At 40.0% G+C, this 14,521-nt stretch overlaps 1 protein-coding gene across 17 annotated transcripts in view; it reads right to left on the bottom strand.

The window, feature by feature from the left end:
- LOC122551329 (microtubule-associated protein 2) overlaps window positions 1–14,521 on the bottom strand; it is a 261,856-nt gene that overhangs the window by 34,340 nt on the left and 212,995 nt on the right. For 13 of the 17 annotated variants that reach the window (XM_043693043.2, XM_043693048.2, XM_043693045.2 and 10 more), the window contains 4 exons: window positions 6,349–10,755; window positions 5,961–6,164; window positions 5,564–5,695; window positions 4,896–4,972 (listed from right to left, as the gene is read on the bottom strand). In XM_043693043.2, the coding sequence (XP_043548978.2) occupies window positions 4,896–4,972; window positions 5,564–5,695; window positions 5,961–6,164; window positions 6,349–10,755 (4,820 nt within the window). Of the gene's footprint in view, window positions 1–4,895; window positions 4,973–5,563; window positions 5,696–5,960; window positions 6,165–6,348; window positions 10,756–12,221; window positions 12,471–14,521 lie in introns of all 17 variants that reach the window. The other 4 variants (XM_043693046.2, XM_043693047.2, XM_087988735.1 and 1 more) reach the window with 2 other exon arrangements.

Raw genomic sequence — 14,521 nt, 5'->3', positions numbered from 1 at the left:
TCGGTTTATAGTAAATGTCCGTGTTGATTCAGTCGCCCGAGACAGAAATAGAGGGGTCTAGGAAGGGGAGGGAGGAGTCTGAGACGGTCCAGGTAAATTTGAGGTCGGGGTGGAAGGTGTTGGTAAAGTGGATGAACTGTTCAACCTCCTCGTGGGAGGCAGAATCCTGGTTGAAGAAGTTACAATTCTTCCGCCACCTTTGTCTCCGTGCCTACTTCAACCAGGACTCCCGCCCACACTCTGATGATCCCTTCTCCCGCCTCCAACACTCCCCATCTACCTGGACACCCCGTGCTGGCCTCTTACTTGCTCTCGATCTCTACATAGCCAACTGCCGCCGCGACATTAACCGCCTCAACTTCTCCACCCCTCTCACCCACTCCAACCTCTCACCCTCGGAACGTGCAGCCCTCCACTCCCTCCGTTCCAACCCCAATCTCACTATCAAACCGGCAGACAAGGGAGGCGCGGTAGTAGTTTGGCGCACCAACCTTTACACCACTGAGGCTAAACGCCAGCTCGCGGACACCTCCTCCTACTGTCCCCTTGACCATGACCCCACCTCCCACCACCAAACCAACTCCCAGACCATCCATAACCTCATCACCTCAGGGGATCTCCCATCCACCACCTCCAACCTCATAGTCCCACAACCCCGCACCTCCCGTTTCTACCTCCTACCCAAAATCCACAAACCTGACTGCCCCGGCCGACCCATTGTCTCAGCCTGCTCCTGCCCCACTGAACTCATCTCTGCATACCTCAACACGGTCCTGTCCCCCTTAGTCCAAAAACTCCCCACCTATTTTCGGGACACCACCCACGCCCTCCACCTCCTCCATGGTTTTTGCTTCCCCGGTCCCCAACGCCTTATCTTCATCATGGACATCCAGTCCCTGTACACCTCCATCCCCCATCACGGATGATTCAAAGCCCTCCGCTTCTTCCTTTCCCACCGTACCAACCAGTACCCTTCCATTGACACCCTCCTTCGACTGACTGAACTGGTCCTCACTCTGAACAACTTCTCTTTCCAATCCTCCCACTTTCTCAAAATCAAAGGAGTAGCCATGGGCACCCGTATGGGCCCCAGCTATGCCTGCCTCTTCGTAGGATATGTGGAACAGTCCATCTTCCGTAGCTACACGGGCACCACCCTCCACCTTTTCCTCCGCTACATCGATGACTGTATTGGCGCTGCCTTGTGCTCCCACGAGGAGGTGGAACAGTTCATCCACTTTACCAACACCTTCCACCCCGACCTCAAATTTACCTGGACCGTCTCAGACTCCTCCCTCCCCTTCCGAGACCTCTCCATTTCTGTCTCGGGCAACTGAATCAACACGGACATTTACTATAAACCAACCGACTCCCACAGCTACCTGGACGACACCTCCTCCCACCCTGCCCCCTGTAAAAACGCCATCCCATATTCCCAATTCCTTCGTCTCCGCCGCATCTGCTCCCAGAAGGACCAGTTCCAATACCAACAACCCAGATGGCCTCCTTCTTCAAAGACCGCAGTTTCCTCCCAGACGTGATCGACGATGCTCTCTACCGCATCTCCTCCACTTCCCGCTCCTCCACCCTTGAGCCCCGCCCACTTGCCACCAGGACAGAACCCCACTGGTCCTCACCTACCACCCCACCAACCTCCATATACATCGTATCATCCGTCGTCATTTCTGCCACTGCCAAACGGACCCCACCACCAGGGATATATTTCCCTCCCCTCCCCTATCAGCGTTCCGAAAAGACCACTCCCTCCGTGACTCCCTCATCCACACCCCCCACCAACCCAACCTCCATTCCTGGCACCTTCCCCTGCAACCGCACGAAATGCAAAACTTGCGCCCACACCTCCCCCCTTACTTCCCTCCAAGGCCCCAAGTGGTCCTTCCATATCCGCCACAAATTCACCTGCACCTCCACACACATCATTTACTGCATCCGCTGCACCTGATGTGGCCTCCTCTATATTGGGGAGACAGGCCGCCTACTTGCGGAACATTTCAGAGAACACTTCTGGGACACCCGGACCAACCAACCCAACCACCCTGTGGCTCAACACTTCAACTCCCCCTCCCACTCCTCCAAGGACATGCAGGTCCTTGGACTCCTCCATCGCCAGACCATAGCAACACGACGGTTGGAGGAAGAGCGCCTCATCTTCCGCCTAGGGATGAACTCAGATTTCTCCAATTTCCTCATTTTCCCTCCCCCCAACTTGTCTCAGTCCCAACCTTTGAACTCAGCACCACCTTCCTAACCTGCAATCTTCTTCCTGACCTCTCCGCCCCCACCCCCACTCCGGCCTATCACCCTCACCTTAACCTCCTTCCACTCATTGCATTTTCAACGCCCCTCCCCCAAGTCCCTCTTCCCTACCTTTTATCTTAGCCTGCTTGGCACGCTTTCCTCATTCCTGAAGAAGGGCTCATGCCCGAAACACGATTCTCCTTCTCCTTGGATGCTGCCTGACCTGCTATGCTTTTCCAGCAACACATTTTCAGCTCTGATCTCCAGCATCTGCAGTCCTCACTTTCTCCTGGAAGACACTGATTATACCCAACGATAAAATGCTGGAAAATCTCAGCAGGTCTGGCAGCATCTGTAGGGAGAGAAAAGAGCTGATGTTTCAAGTCTAACTGACCCTTTGTCAAAGCTAAAAAAAAAGGGAAATAGGAAGGTACTTATACTAGGCTGAGAGAAGGTGAGTCATGGCTCCAGAAGTAAAGTTCAAAATTGACCAACATTAGATGTGCTTTCATGATTGGCCCTTATTTGGTAAATAATCTGCATGCGCAAATAATTATCCTGACAATTTGGGATATCTACTCAAAAGTACCTTTAACATACAGAGGGTACTGTTCTTTGCAGACAAAGAACATCTGTATTCATTGCCCTTATTTCAACTCAGCAGGATTGGTGACAGTCATTCTCTGGTCAAGACATTGCCTTGAAAAATGAACCATATCAGTCAGTCTGCATAGCTTAAATTAGACAACACAAGGTAGTTAAATTCAGTCACCATCTACCATTCTCCACGGTAACACCTTTAAAACTTGGAGTCCACTTGGCAATGAATCAGCAGTCTCCTCTTGGAGCATTTGGAAAGCTGCAAATGCAGCTTTCCCTTTTTATTGGTATTTCACATGAACTACCCTAATGTGTGCAAGATAAAAGCCTCAATAAAATGTATTTTTTTAAAGCAACTTTCACATTTTATACTACAAAAACTATTGAGATAGTGATTGGAAAAAGGATCCAGATGAGATTACTAACTTAACCTGCTTTATTGCACAATACCAAATCTAAGGGAGCTTTATTCCTAACTTATTTCACAAGTTGTTCTCAGAAATGATCACAAATCCATTCAAAGAATTCATCTCTCAAATTAATTTGGCACAAATTTCTAAGTCAATATACTATTTCCCTAAAACTATTCCATTGTAATTGCTGTTATGCTCCAAATAATTCTTGCTTAATTCCCTCTAACAGTATGGATACTGGTTGGGGCCTGAAGTCTACTTACATAGACTTTCTGATCCATTTTTCTCACTAATCTCCACCCATTATGTTTCTACTTCCTAAGGTTCTGATGGTACTTGTATCATCCTCTACTGTGAGGGCCATTCCTCCTCCTATTCCATTCTTTTTGTCTTTTTGCAATGTTATGCACTCTGGAATATTTATTTCCAATTATGGTACTGTTCCCAAGGGGTAGAGAGCTGAAATAAAATTCAAAGACAAAAAAAAAGTGTGTGAAATGGAGACTGACACAACGAATGGGAGTAATAAAGTCTGAACGGCAATATAGAGAAAACAAAAATAAGTGATAAAAATTACTGGTGGAAAATAAACAAAAGCAATAAATAAGCATAAGATGAAGTCAAGAGAATGGACAGGCAAAGAGAGATTTCTTTTGATTTTTGAGAAACAAATCAGGTGATTAATCAACAATATTTTCAGATTTTCAATGCTGAAATTCTAACAATCCATATTATACTGTCACAAGTATAAATTTGAATCTGTAATGAAATAATTGGTTTATTATGTAGTGATTGGCAGAGTGTGAATAGTTTTGTAAAATTTTATGCACAATATATTGGGATATCCAGATTTCTCAAAATCCATACTTTTTTGGAAGCAAGTTTCTCTATATTGTATCTACTCTGTAAAAGTTTAGGAAAATGACCGACATTACCTAGTTCACAGAATTGGATGCAATATTCCCAAGTTAAACATTTAATTTTTTTTTTCTCTTTTATCCACCTTGCATTTCAGATGCAAAAACAAACTGGCAGAAAAACTCAGCAGGTCTGGCAGCATCTGTGGACAGAAAGCAGAGTTAACGTTTCGGGTCCAGTGACCTTTCTTCAGAATGTGTGTTCTTCAGTGTTCTGACGAAGGATCACTGGACCGAAACATTAGCTCCACTTTCTTTCCACAGAAGCTGCCAGGGCTGCTGAGCTTTTTCAGCGATTTGTGTGTGTGTTTCGGATCTTCAACATCTACTGTTCTTTGTTTTTTTTTCTGTATTTTATAAGATCTGATTGTTGATTTAATTGATAAAGACATTGTGATGCAACCTTCAGGTCCTTCCAGTTGAGTGTATGAGCTTGATTCGATACACAACCCTCCACACTGTGAACGAGAAAACTCTGGAAGCTAGATTAAAAGGTAGAGTGCGTGCAGAAAATAACGTTATTTTCTGTAAATCTATCATATTTGAAGCTAATATCGAACAGTTTAAGAATTAGTTTGGCTTTGACAATATAAATCTTTCCAGAAAAGTGATTTTCATTAAAATTAAAAGAATTAAAACTTCAAACGTTGCAGAAATTAGTGCACCATCCATACCATAGGATGCAGTTATCAGTTAATTTACTTACTGTCATTCTTTCCTTGGGTTGCTTAGCAACAGAGAATTTCTGGTCTATAACATAGGCACCTTCAACACTTCCAGAAGCTGGATAAAAAGAATGCCAAGTTTAGAATACAACATTAATTGCCACAAAAATGACAGTCAGATAGAAATCAAGATGCAAATGAAAGCAGAAGACTTAAAATCAGTGTTGTCATAAGGGATGGGAAGCAACGGAGTGAAGTACAAATTACCTAAACTGACAAAAAAAAAGCTCAGTGGGGAGGAAATCTTTGTAAATTTTTTTTAAAATAAATTATTTCTTAAAAAAATACAAATGGAAAACATAATTGCATGTCAAGCAAGTTATACCTGAATATCTTGAAACACGAGAAATTAATATGAATGGATATCATGATGCAGGTTGCAACACTTTCCCACCAGCACACAGCAATTTATGCAAACTTTCACAATAAGAATTATGCCACCACTTCAAGGTTAAGACCACAGTACTTGCAAGCTTGTGCACGACAAGCATGTGTGATCATGACTGCTGTAGAAAGAAAAAATGAAAAGCACTGAATACGGATAAACTTGCAAAAGCCCAATGGCTGAAAAAAAGAGAGTGCAAGGAAACAGCCAGTCGAGCAATGAAGTCCATGTTTGCCAGCCACATTGCAGGGTTCTCACAGTCACCTGTCTGCTTCCGTTTAGTACAAGGAACGTGAGTTGGTCTATGATATCTTACAGCTGGTTTTAAAATGATTTTCCTGGAAGGAGATCGGGTCTGAATTTCTGATTTTTTAGTAAGTTCAGACTTCTTATAGGCTGTTAGAGGAAAAACAAAAGCAAATATGAGGACAGGAACAATGTGTTAGGTCAGGTGGAATGATCAATATCCACTTTTAATTTAAGAAATTAATCAGGAAGAATTTAGAAAATTAGATATTACTACTTCTTGTTATTGTTTATTGTTATCTAAAGCTTCTACAGTCAAATTTCTCAGAGAACATAATATTACTACATAGGCACAGTACAACCACCTCACGTCACAAAAATGCAACAAAACATAAAATGCTTCTTTTGTATGAACCTTTTCTCCTTTTCTTGTCTTCTTTGGAGACTGTACTGATATCTTTTTTTATTATTTTTCTCTCAGGTGTGGAAACTCTGTTTTTCCCAGTTTTTAACACTTTGCCTTTCCTATGTTTGTCTGAAGACAGGCTGATGAATTCCTTCTCTGTCTTCTCCTGTTTAGTAACAGCAACTGGTTGTGATATTATGATACTCTCTTCATCTGCAGAATTAAAGTGCAACAAATCACTAATAGCAACAGGGCTCAAATACAAAAAAAATCAAGTTTTTAAAAAAAATTCAGTAATATTAAGTAATATATTATAATAAAGTACAATACTTATTTATTTTTAATAGAGATTTTATAATTTAGTCATAGCTGATAGCTATTAAAGTTTTATAGGCACCTTGAGTATCCATCCATAGGCTGTCTGTGTCCATTACTGATTCATCAATACTTTCGTCTTCTTTCAAGTCTGTAGGGATTTCAATTTTCTCCGGGATAATCGCAATTTGGACAGCTTTTGCAGGCGATTCATAAGACTGTCCTTCTGTTGACCGGGTTTGTTCAGTAGGGGTAAAAATATCCTCAACATCATCATCAGGCATGGCAAATCTCACATTATGCCCTACATCCTTTCCTCCTTCTAGTGTAGTCTGAACAACTGTAATAATGTCATCTTCAACTGTAATGACAGATTCCACAATTCCCCTCTCCTCTTCTTCTACACGGGTATTTTCAGATGCTTCATAGTCACCCGGGTCCTCATGTAGAACAATTTCCGGCACAGGAACATCAAACAGCAAATTGGACTTAACTTCCTCTTTCATGGTTTGCTGAGCTTCAGCAGGTTCTTGCACTGAAACAACAAGGATTTGCTGATCACCAGATTCTGCTTCAGAAACTTTACCTGGTGCAGGTCCAGCTTTATATTCCATAGTTTGCTCAATTGGGGCTATTACACATTCAGCAATATCGCTGGACAAACCGAGCACTACAACATCTTTCACTCCCTTCTCAGTTTCAATAATTTCTTGCGTGGGAGATGATTCCTCAATTACTTTGTGATCATAATGCACGATTTCTATATCATCGCTTGGTGCAATATCATTACTGGGAAGATGGGGCTTAGTGTCATCCTCCACGATATTGTTAAGCTGAATTGGTTCTGGAGCAGGGGCAACCTTTCCAGCTACCTGGTCAATTTCCTCCACTTCAAAACTTACTTCAGATACTGTAGCCTTGCCAGGCAAATTAGGCTCAGTTGAAGCTATCATCGTTTCTGAGAGTTGAGTGATTTCTTTTTCAGGAGTTTTCTTAGTTATGACTTTATCAGCAGTCTCCATTTTTATACCAGTTTCCAATATGTCAGCCTTAGTGAGTGGACTAGATTTAGCTTCCACAGTCTCTTGATGTTGTGGAGGCTCTTGAGCGGACACAGCTTTCTCAGATCCTTCCTGAGAAAGAGCTTCTGCCACAATCTCCTCAGCAGACAATTTGGGCCTGGATTCATCTTCTGAGATACTCTTAATTTGAACTGAGTCTTGAATAGGAGGGGTCTGCTGGAAAATTGTGTGATCTATGCTATCTATTTCTATATCCACATCTAGCACATTATCCTGCCTGGGCAATGTAGGCCTTGGCTTATCTTCCAAGACTTTCTTGGGTCGAGTTTGTTCTTGAACCAAAACACTTCTCTCAGGTTGCTGACGATCGGTAGTTTTAAGTTTGGAACTTTCCACAGTAAGGTCGCTGGGCAAGCTAGGCCCTGGTTTATCTACCAAGTTTGATTGAACATGTTCCCGAGGAGAAGTCTCTTTCTCAGACAGTTTGTAATCAACAAATTCGGCTTTCAAAGATGTTTGCAAAACTACGTTACTCGGTAAATCAAACAGATCGTTAGATTCATTGACATTTTCAGTTTTATCATCTAGAAGCTTAATTGGAGACACGTCTTTTGGAACTTTCTGAGCAATGGTAATGGATTCATTTTGAGTGCTAGATTGTATCAGGGCAGGGTCTTCAGGTAAATGATCTGGTTCAGATTTGGCAATTTGGTTTGAAACACTTAACGAAACTGTTTCATCAGTCTTGACTTCTGACTGTGCTTCCAAAATAGTATCAATTTTTAACTCCCTGTCTTCTGATAAGGTACTAATTCTAAAATGGGAATCTTCTTTCTGCTTATTTACATCTATTTGCCTTCTAATACTTTCCTCATTTATAGGCTGAGAAGCAGCGCGTATTTGATGCAGGAAAATGCTGCCGTCCTCCAGTGGACTTTTAACTTCCTCAGGAGTTGGTAAGGGAGCAGAGTATTCAAAAACACAGTAGCCCATTTCCTCTGCTTGATTAACATTTTTAATAATCAATTTGATGCTTCCAGTTAAAGCCTCTGAGCCAGAAGCTATATTTTCGGTAGGAGATTCACAAGGCATGGATGCTCTTCGAACCACTTCTGTTTCTGTACCTTCTGAGCTCAGTCTCGTTCTAGTAACTCCTAAATCCAACATTTCAGGCAAGTCAGGAACCACAACAGTGTCATTTTTGTAATCATCTTTCAAAGCATGGGGATAAGCATACTGAGCATCTAATTTTAGGCTTTCTTCAGTTGATTTTTCTTTAGAAACAGATACAGTTTTATCTTTTTCCACTTCAACAGGAAAATAAACTTGTTTCTCCTCAGCAGGTGTAGTTACTGGAAAGAACTCTGCTGACTCCTCCAAACTCATTCCTCTGGTACAGGCAAGAATATCAGAGGCCAAGGGAGACAGAGATTCTGGGGGACCTTGGCTCTCAGTTTCCACCTCCAGCGCTATGGAGTCTAAAGGTGCTGCAGGCAAATTCAGCACTAGCTTTTGCAGTTCTTTATCAATATTTGCATCAGCACTAGAATTGGTTTGTTGAGATATTACTGTGGGGAGCTCCTCTTTGGCCAGATGGCTCCGCTGAATAGGTAAAGGAGTTTCATTTTCCACAGTGAATTTATCTTCAAGAGGCAGCGCTTTAGCCTGTACATCAGCAGGCAGCGCTTTAGCCTGCACATCAACAGGAGGCACAGATGTCTGGGCAAGTGTGCTATAATGAATTCCTTCAGCTGATACATCATTTTCAACTTTGTGGGCATCCACTTCTGATTTTTCATGTAGGGTGTCAGAGAATTGTGGCACCACATGAGGAAACCTTGAATTCTTTTCATTTGTAATGGTCATTTCATAATAACCATCTTCAGGTGGTTTGGCACCATTTTCACCATCATCTTTCAGAACAAATGTTTCAAAATATTTTGATATTTCTGGTTGATCTTCCTCCACCTTGTCTTTCAAGCACACGGTAAAGGTGTCATATTGTTTGTTTTGGATTGTTGTACTAGTCAAGCTTTGGAAAGTTTTATCAGAATAAACATTTGAATCTGATATTGGGCATATATTTTGAGGTTCTATTTCTTTCTCTTTAACTTTCTCTCGTTGAATACCTTTTTCTTCAGTTTTCGTAGGTGTGTCATCAACTTTTTTGATACTTGAATCCATACTACATGGCTCTTGTTTAACCCTCTCAAGCATAGATTCATGACTTAAAAGGGAATCACTTGTAATGGGCTGCATACCATGTTGTACATCTAGTTTAGATTCTGCCACATATGACTGGGCAGTCATAGCATCAGGCAACTGATAAACCTCTGATACCTCAACACTGGCTTTACCAATATCCTTAAACGGAAGGTTAGTTGGTTGTTGATCAGACACATATTTAGAATATTCAGTTTGTAATAAGTCTGTTGTACTGTACATTGTCTCTACTGTTGGTTTTCCATTCAAATGTTCTAAATGATGTTGTGCACTGTCTGTGGAGCTGTATTCAACAGATTCCAATCTGTCCTCTGGCATTGAAAATACATCAGCTATATGTTCAACCAGCTTTATTGTATCAGGCGTATTTTTCCTTTTATCACTTGAACTTTCTAAAGCTTTGTCTTCAATTGCACTGTGCGCAATTACAGGTAATTTGTCTTTATGCAATTCCTCATGCACTTGTTGGTTTTCCTGGAGCACATTTTGCACTTTGCTTTCAATGACTGAAGTGGTGGTTGCAACCAAATCTATTTTTGCCTCCAGAGGTGGTAACACATAATTATTGTTAGTAACTGTCATTCCTGTAGCCGACTGCTCTTTTTGTGAAACACCATCGCTATCATTCAATGAATCTTTTGCAGCAGCTATTTCAACATCTTGTGCACAGATATCTGTATCTGAAATCCCCGTACGGGACTGTTTTGATGAATCTGGAGTTTCAAAACTATCAAGAATATTTTTACTGTGATCTAAAACAGATTTTCCAGGCAATGCATCTTCAAGAGTATCTTGTGGTTTGAAGATTTCATCTGCTTTCTTGGCAGAATCTGGTTGCATTTGGATAGCTTTATTTTCTGCTGCCACCATGGAAATGCATTCATCTTCACAAACACTGGATTGCAGTGAATTTGCATGATGGCTAGTAGTGGTTTCAACATTAGAAGGTGCTAAGTCTTCTAGATGCTGTGCTTTCTTGAATGAAATAGGAACAGGTTCTGTTTGCAAATCAGCTGAAGTTAAATCCTGCTTCTTGGAAGCAGCTTCCTCTGCTGTTCGAATGCCATCATCATTATATTTATTCAGTGTTGATAAAGATGATAGGTCAGATTTTTGCTGTTCAGGAATATTCTTATCTTTGACTTCTGTCACTGACACTTCTTGCAACGACGGTCTTTCCCCACAAGTAGCAGAGGATTCTCCGCTTGTTGACAGCTTGTACATCTTCGTGGCTGAAAGCAGATCTAAAGTAGGTTGTTGCATGCATAGAGTTAACTGTTATTAATACGGAAAACCATTCCATTTCAAATATTTTTGCCCCCAGTCAAAAGGGTGTGCATTGAATAAAAATGAAGTGTGCAAATTTGTTCAACTCTGCAGCATAACATTCAGCATTGGTGAAAATAGACTAAATATAGCGTTGGGCCTAAACTGTTATGAAGCTGCTACTAGTTCTCAGACCTGCTTAGTTAAAAGAAATGTAAGTTAGCAGTACACTAATTCAGAGAAACAGGGCACAAACCAACCTCTAAACCTTCTAAAATTTAAAATTCTGTATTTGTTTTATTCTGTAAGATGAAAAAAAAAGACTGTACTACATTAATTGACCTGTGATTTATTTCAAGAATAAAAAGCATGTTTGTTTCTCTATTTATATTTTCGGATGCATCTCTTTGCTTTCTTAGAAAATAGGTAAATTGCCTTTTCTTCATTCTTTCTTTTTAAAATATGCATACTTGTGGCTGTCTTGTACTCTACATTGTTAATATTCCTATCGCTGACTGACTTTTTTGTGTGAATGTCTCTTGGCCTCCATTTAAAAAAAAAACCTTTCTATCCTCTCTACACCAGTTAGAATTCTGTTTTAATTTTATAATTGGTTTCTCATCTCTTTTGGAGATGCAGATGCATTATGATTCTACTCAGAAGAATTCTTTGGTGTCTTCCTTGACACAGAAAGGATGTGGGTTGTGGAGTTCGAGGGCAGAGAAGATGATATGCCGGGTGTACTTTTACACCAGGATAAATACTCTTATCATCACGCTTGGCACAAAAGTCTTTATACGGCTAAACACATTGTTCTCTCAACAATTTTGGCAAAATCCTATTTATGTCTTCAACTGTACACTTGATTTTTTAAAAGAAAAGCTTCTCGCTAACGTCATTTTTGTTCTTACCCACTACCAGCAAATCATCTTAAAAACAGAAGTGATTAATTAATGGTAAGCAATTGCCATAGCCTGAATAAAATAATAAATGCAAGATGCCAGCACCAAAACACGAAACAAAACGATCTCTTTTCAAAATAATCCCAGAGGTAAGCTGAAAAATACAGAAATGCAACTTAAAAAAAAACTTTGAATCATGAGTAAGTCTACGAATTAGAAAGCAAGAGAATCAACTCTAAAATAATTAATACACACTAGCAATGTAGCTGGCAAACATTGAGGCAATGAAAAGCCTGTGCTTTTTTAGAAATAAAATCAACTTGGCTGCAAAGCATGTGACATCATGGAAACAAAACAACTCAAAATGTTAGGAGGAGTGGTGGGAAATTATTGTTGCTTCTGTCACCAGCATCAGTCAGCTAAAAGCAATTTATGCACAACAATTAAATTATCCTTAAAGCAAAATATCTACTAGTAAACATTTGGAAGAGATAAGATTCTCAAAAGGCACTTATTTTGTGCAAGTCAACAGGAAGACACACCTTCTACAGAAGGTGGCAGTTCTTCCAAGGACTCAAATTCCCTAAGAATCATTCCCTTTCCATTGGGAATCTCAGCTGGCACACTGTCTTCAGTTGATGATGTGGCCTCCATACATTTGGAATCCTGAGCCTGGGCTCCAGCTTCTGCTTGCACTAAGTGCTCAGCAGACCACTGCTCTTGAACATGCTCTTGCTTAAGAGCTAGTGCTGGCTCCTCTTCATCAGACGCTGGACTCTCAACAACTTTTTCTACTCAAAGGAAGAAGTGGACATGTCAGGACAAGAGACAACACAGATGCTGTAACAAAACAGTTTTAATGGGACACTTTCAGCTCTGTTTTGAGAAAGTAACCATGTCATTTAAATACAAATGACAAAGGGAATTTGATGAAGTAACACTACCTGAAAGAGAAGTGAAAGCATATTTAAGAGTAGCTCACAAGGTGGGGGTGGGGGGGGAGGGAGGTTGAACATAACGCCAAAGAAAGGTTTTTCAGGGCTATGGAGGAAAAGAGTAGTATGACTATCGGACAACACTTTCAAAGTACTAACATAGCATGATGAGTAAATAGTATCCTTTTCCTTGATTCCATGCACAATTTAGTAAATATTAATAGAAACGGTTTATTTCTTCTGATCAAGTACAATCCATCTAGGAATCGGTTTTCATCTTTAATTTGTTTTGTTGGCAATTGCTATTGTCAATTTTCTTGGGAATTTAACATCTCTGAAAATGGCAGAAATTCATGATGACAGAGTCATGGCTCATAGTTGCCATACTTAATTTCTTTTTAATGTTTCATTACAAATTACTTAATAATGAGTAAGCTGCTCCAGATTCAGATTTATAAATGTATAGTTTTGGTGTGTTTTAAAGATTTATGGATATATCTACTTCTAGCATGATAAAATATTTGCAGGTCACTAACATTATATACAGTTGTAATCAGTTTTACATGTCACAAAATCACCTTTAGCTTTCTTTTGGTATCAATGATCAAATACACGATATAGACTCAAGGAAGAACTTTCACACACATCCTCAACATGGTGGACTTTCCACGGCTTTTGCTGGATATGCTGACAAGTGTACATATTGCTGAGAAGAACAACGATGCCTGAAACTAACTTTATTTGCATTGTAAAGAGGGCACTTTGTTAAATAATTAATTTTTGCATGGTTGAACTGTGCTATGAATCCAGTTTGGTATATTTTTTGAGCAGAATTCAGCTTAAAATTATTAAATCTAAATTGTCGGGGAAATTGGGATTCTTTAGTAAGGAAGAATTTTAAGAACTCACTGATTTTTCATGTTTATGACCAGTAGAGCTGATTCTGCAGTCTTCTTCATTGTATTTCAAATTTAAAGCAACTTCCAGCACTTTAGTTTAGAAATACTTGTGGCTTATTTAATAATTATACCATTTTAAAAGAACTTATGAAATTTGCAACAAAAAGCACAATATTTTAACAGCCATGCTTCATGTCATCAAAACACTATATACAACTGAAAAAGATATTTGACTTGTAGTTTCTGATTTCATGGTGAATTCTTACATGAGCTGACACTTTCTCCTGAGGTATAGTACAGTACCTTGCCAGCTCAACACTGCAAATAAATTAGTGTCACAGGCCAAGAGCTGAAAGTGTTTCAGTGATTTACATCAATACTGGAATGAATATAATTGTGCATGCCAGAAATGAAAGCTATGTGGAGCACTCACATATTTAGTGCAGCATTAGGTGAAAGACATTGTGAATAAAATAACAGTTAAGTGCACTGAATTCATGATTCATGCACTGTTTTATCCAATGTAGGAAGTCCCCAGCTTAGTTCTGGTCACAGGTCGAATATTGTCAAAGCCAGAAAGCTTGTGTTGTAATTGTTTTAAGTATGCTACTTTTGACATATCAAATAAATGATATGAAGTTAAAATAATTTCTCAATTAGGTAGTCAATTATTGTGAATATTTTGCTTTTACTTTCTTGAATTGTTTTGGGGATTTTGTGCTCAAATTGGGAGATGTCACTGAAAGACAATAGAACCTGTTTTAACTTCATTTGGATGCAGAGTGAAACTGCCTTCTACGTTACTCTGGTACCTGTCTATACTTCAAGTTGATTTTCCACATCAAAATTAATTTAGAGGCAGCTTCGTATCATCAGTTACTCTCGCTAAGAACTGGAGTGAGACTTTTTTCTTGCAACGGACCATAAAGCTGACAGTGTTAGCAATTTTGATGCAAGAATATAGTAATACACTTAAGACCAGAAAACCTCCAGTTTTCAAAAGTTAAC

The sequence above is a fragment of the Chiloscyllium plagiosum genome, unplaced genomic scaffold, assembly GCF_037043375.1.
Source record: "Chiloscyllium plagiosum isolate Xiang-an unplaced genomic scaffold, Cpla_swu_hap1 HiC_scaffold_7, whole genome shotgun sequence".
NCBI lineage: Eukaryota > Metazoa > Chordata > Chondrichthyes > Orectolobiformes > Hemiscylliidae > Chiloscyllium > Chiloscyllium plagiosum.
The sequence above is the reverse complement of the archived record's forward strand: the minus strand, read 5'-3'. Positions and strand labels throughout refer to the sequence as shown.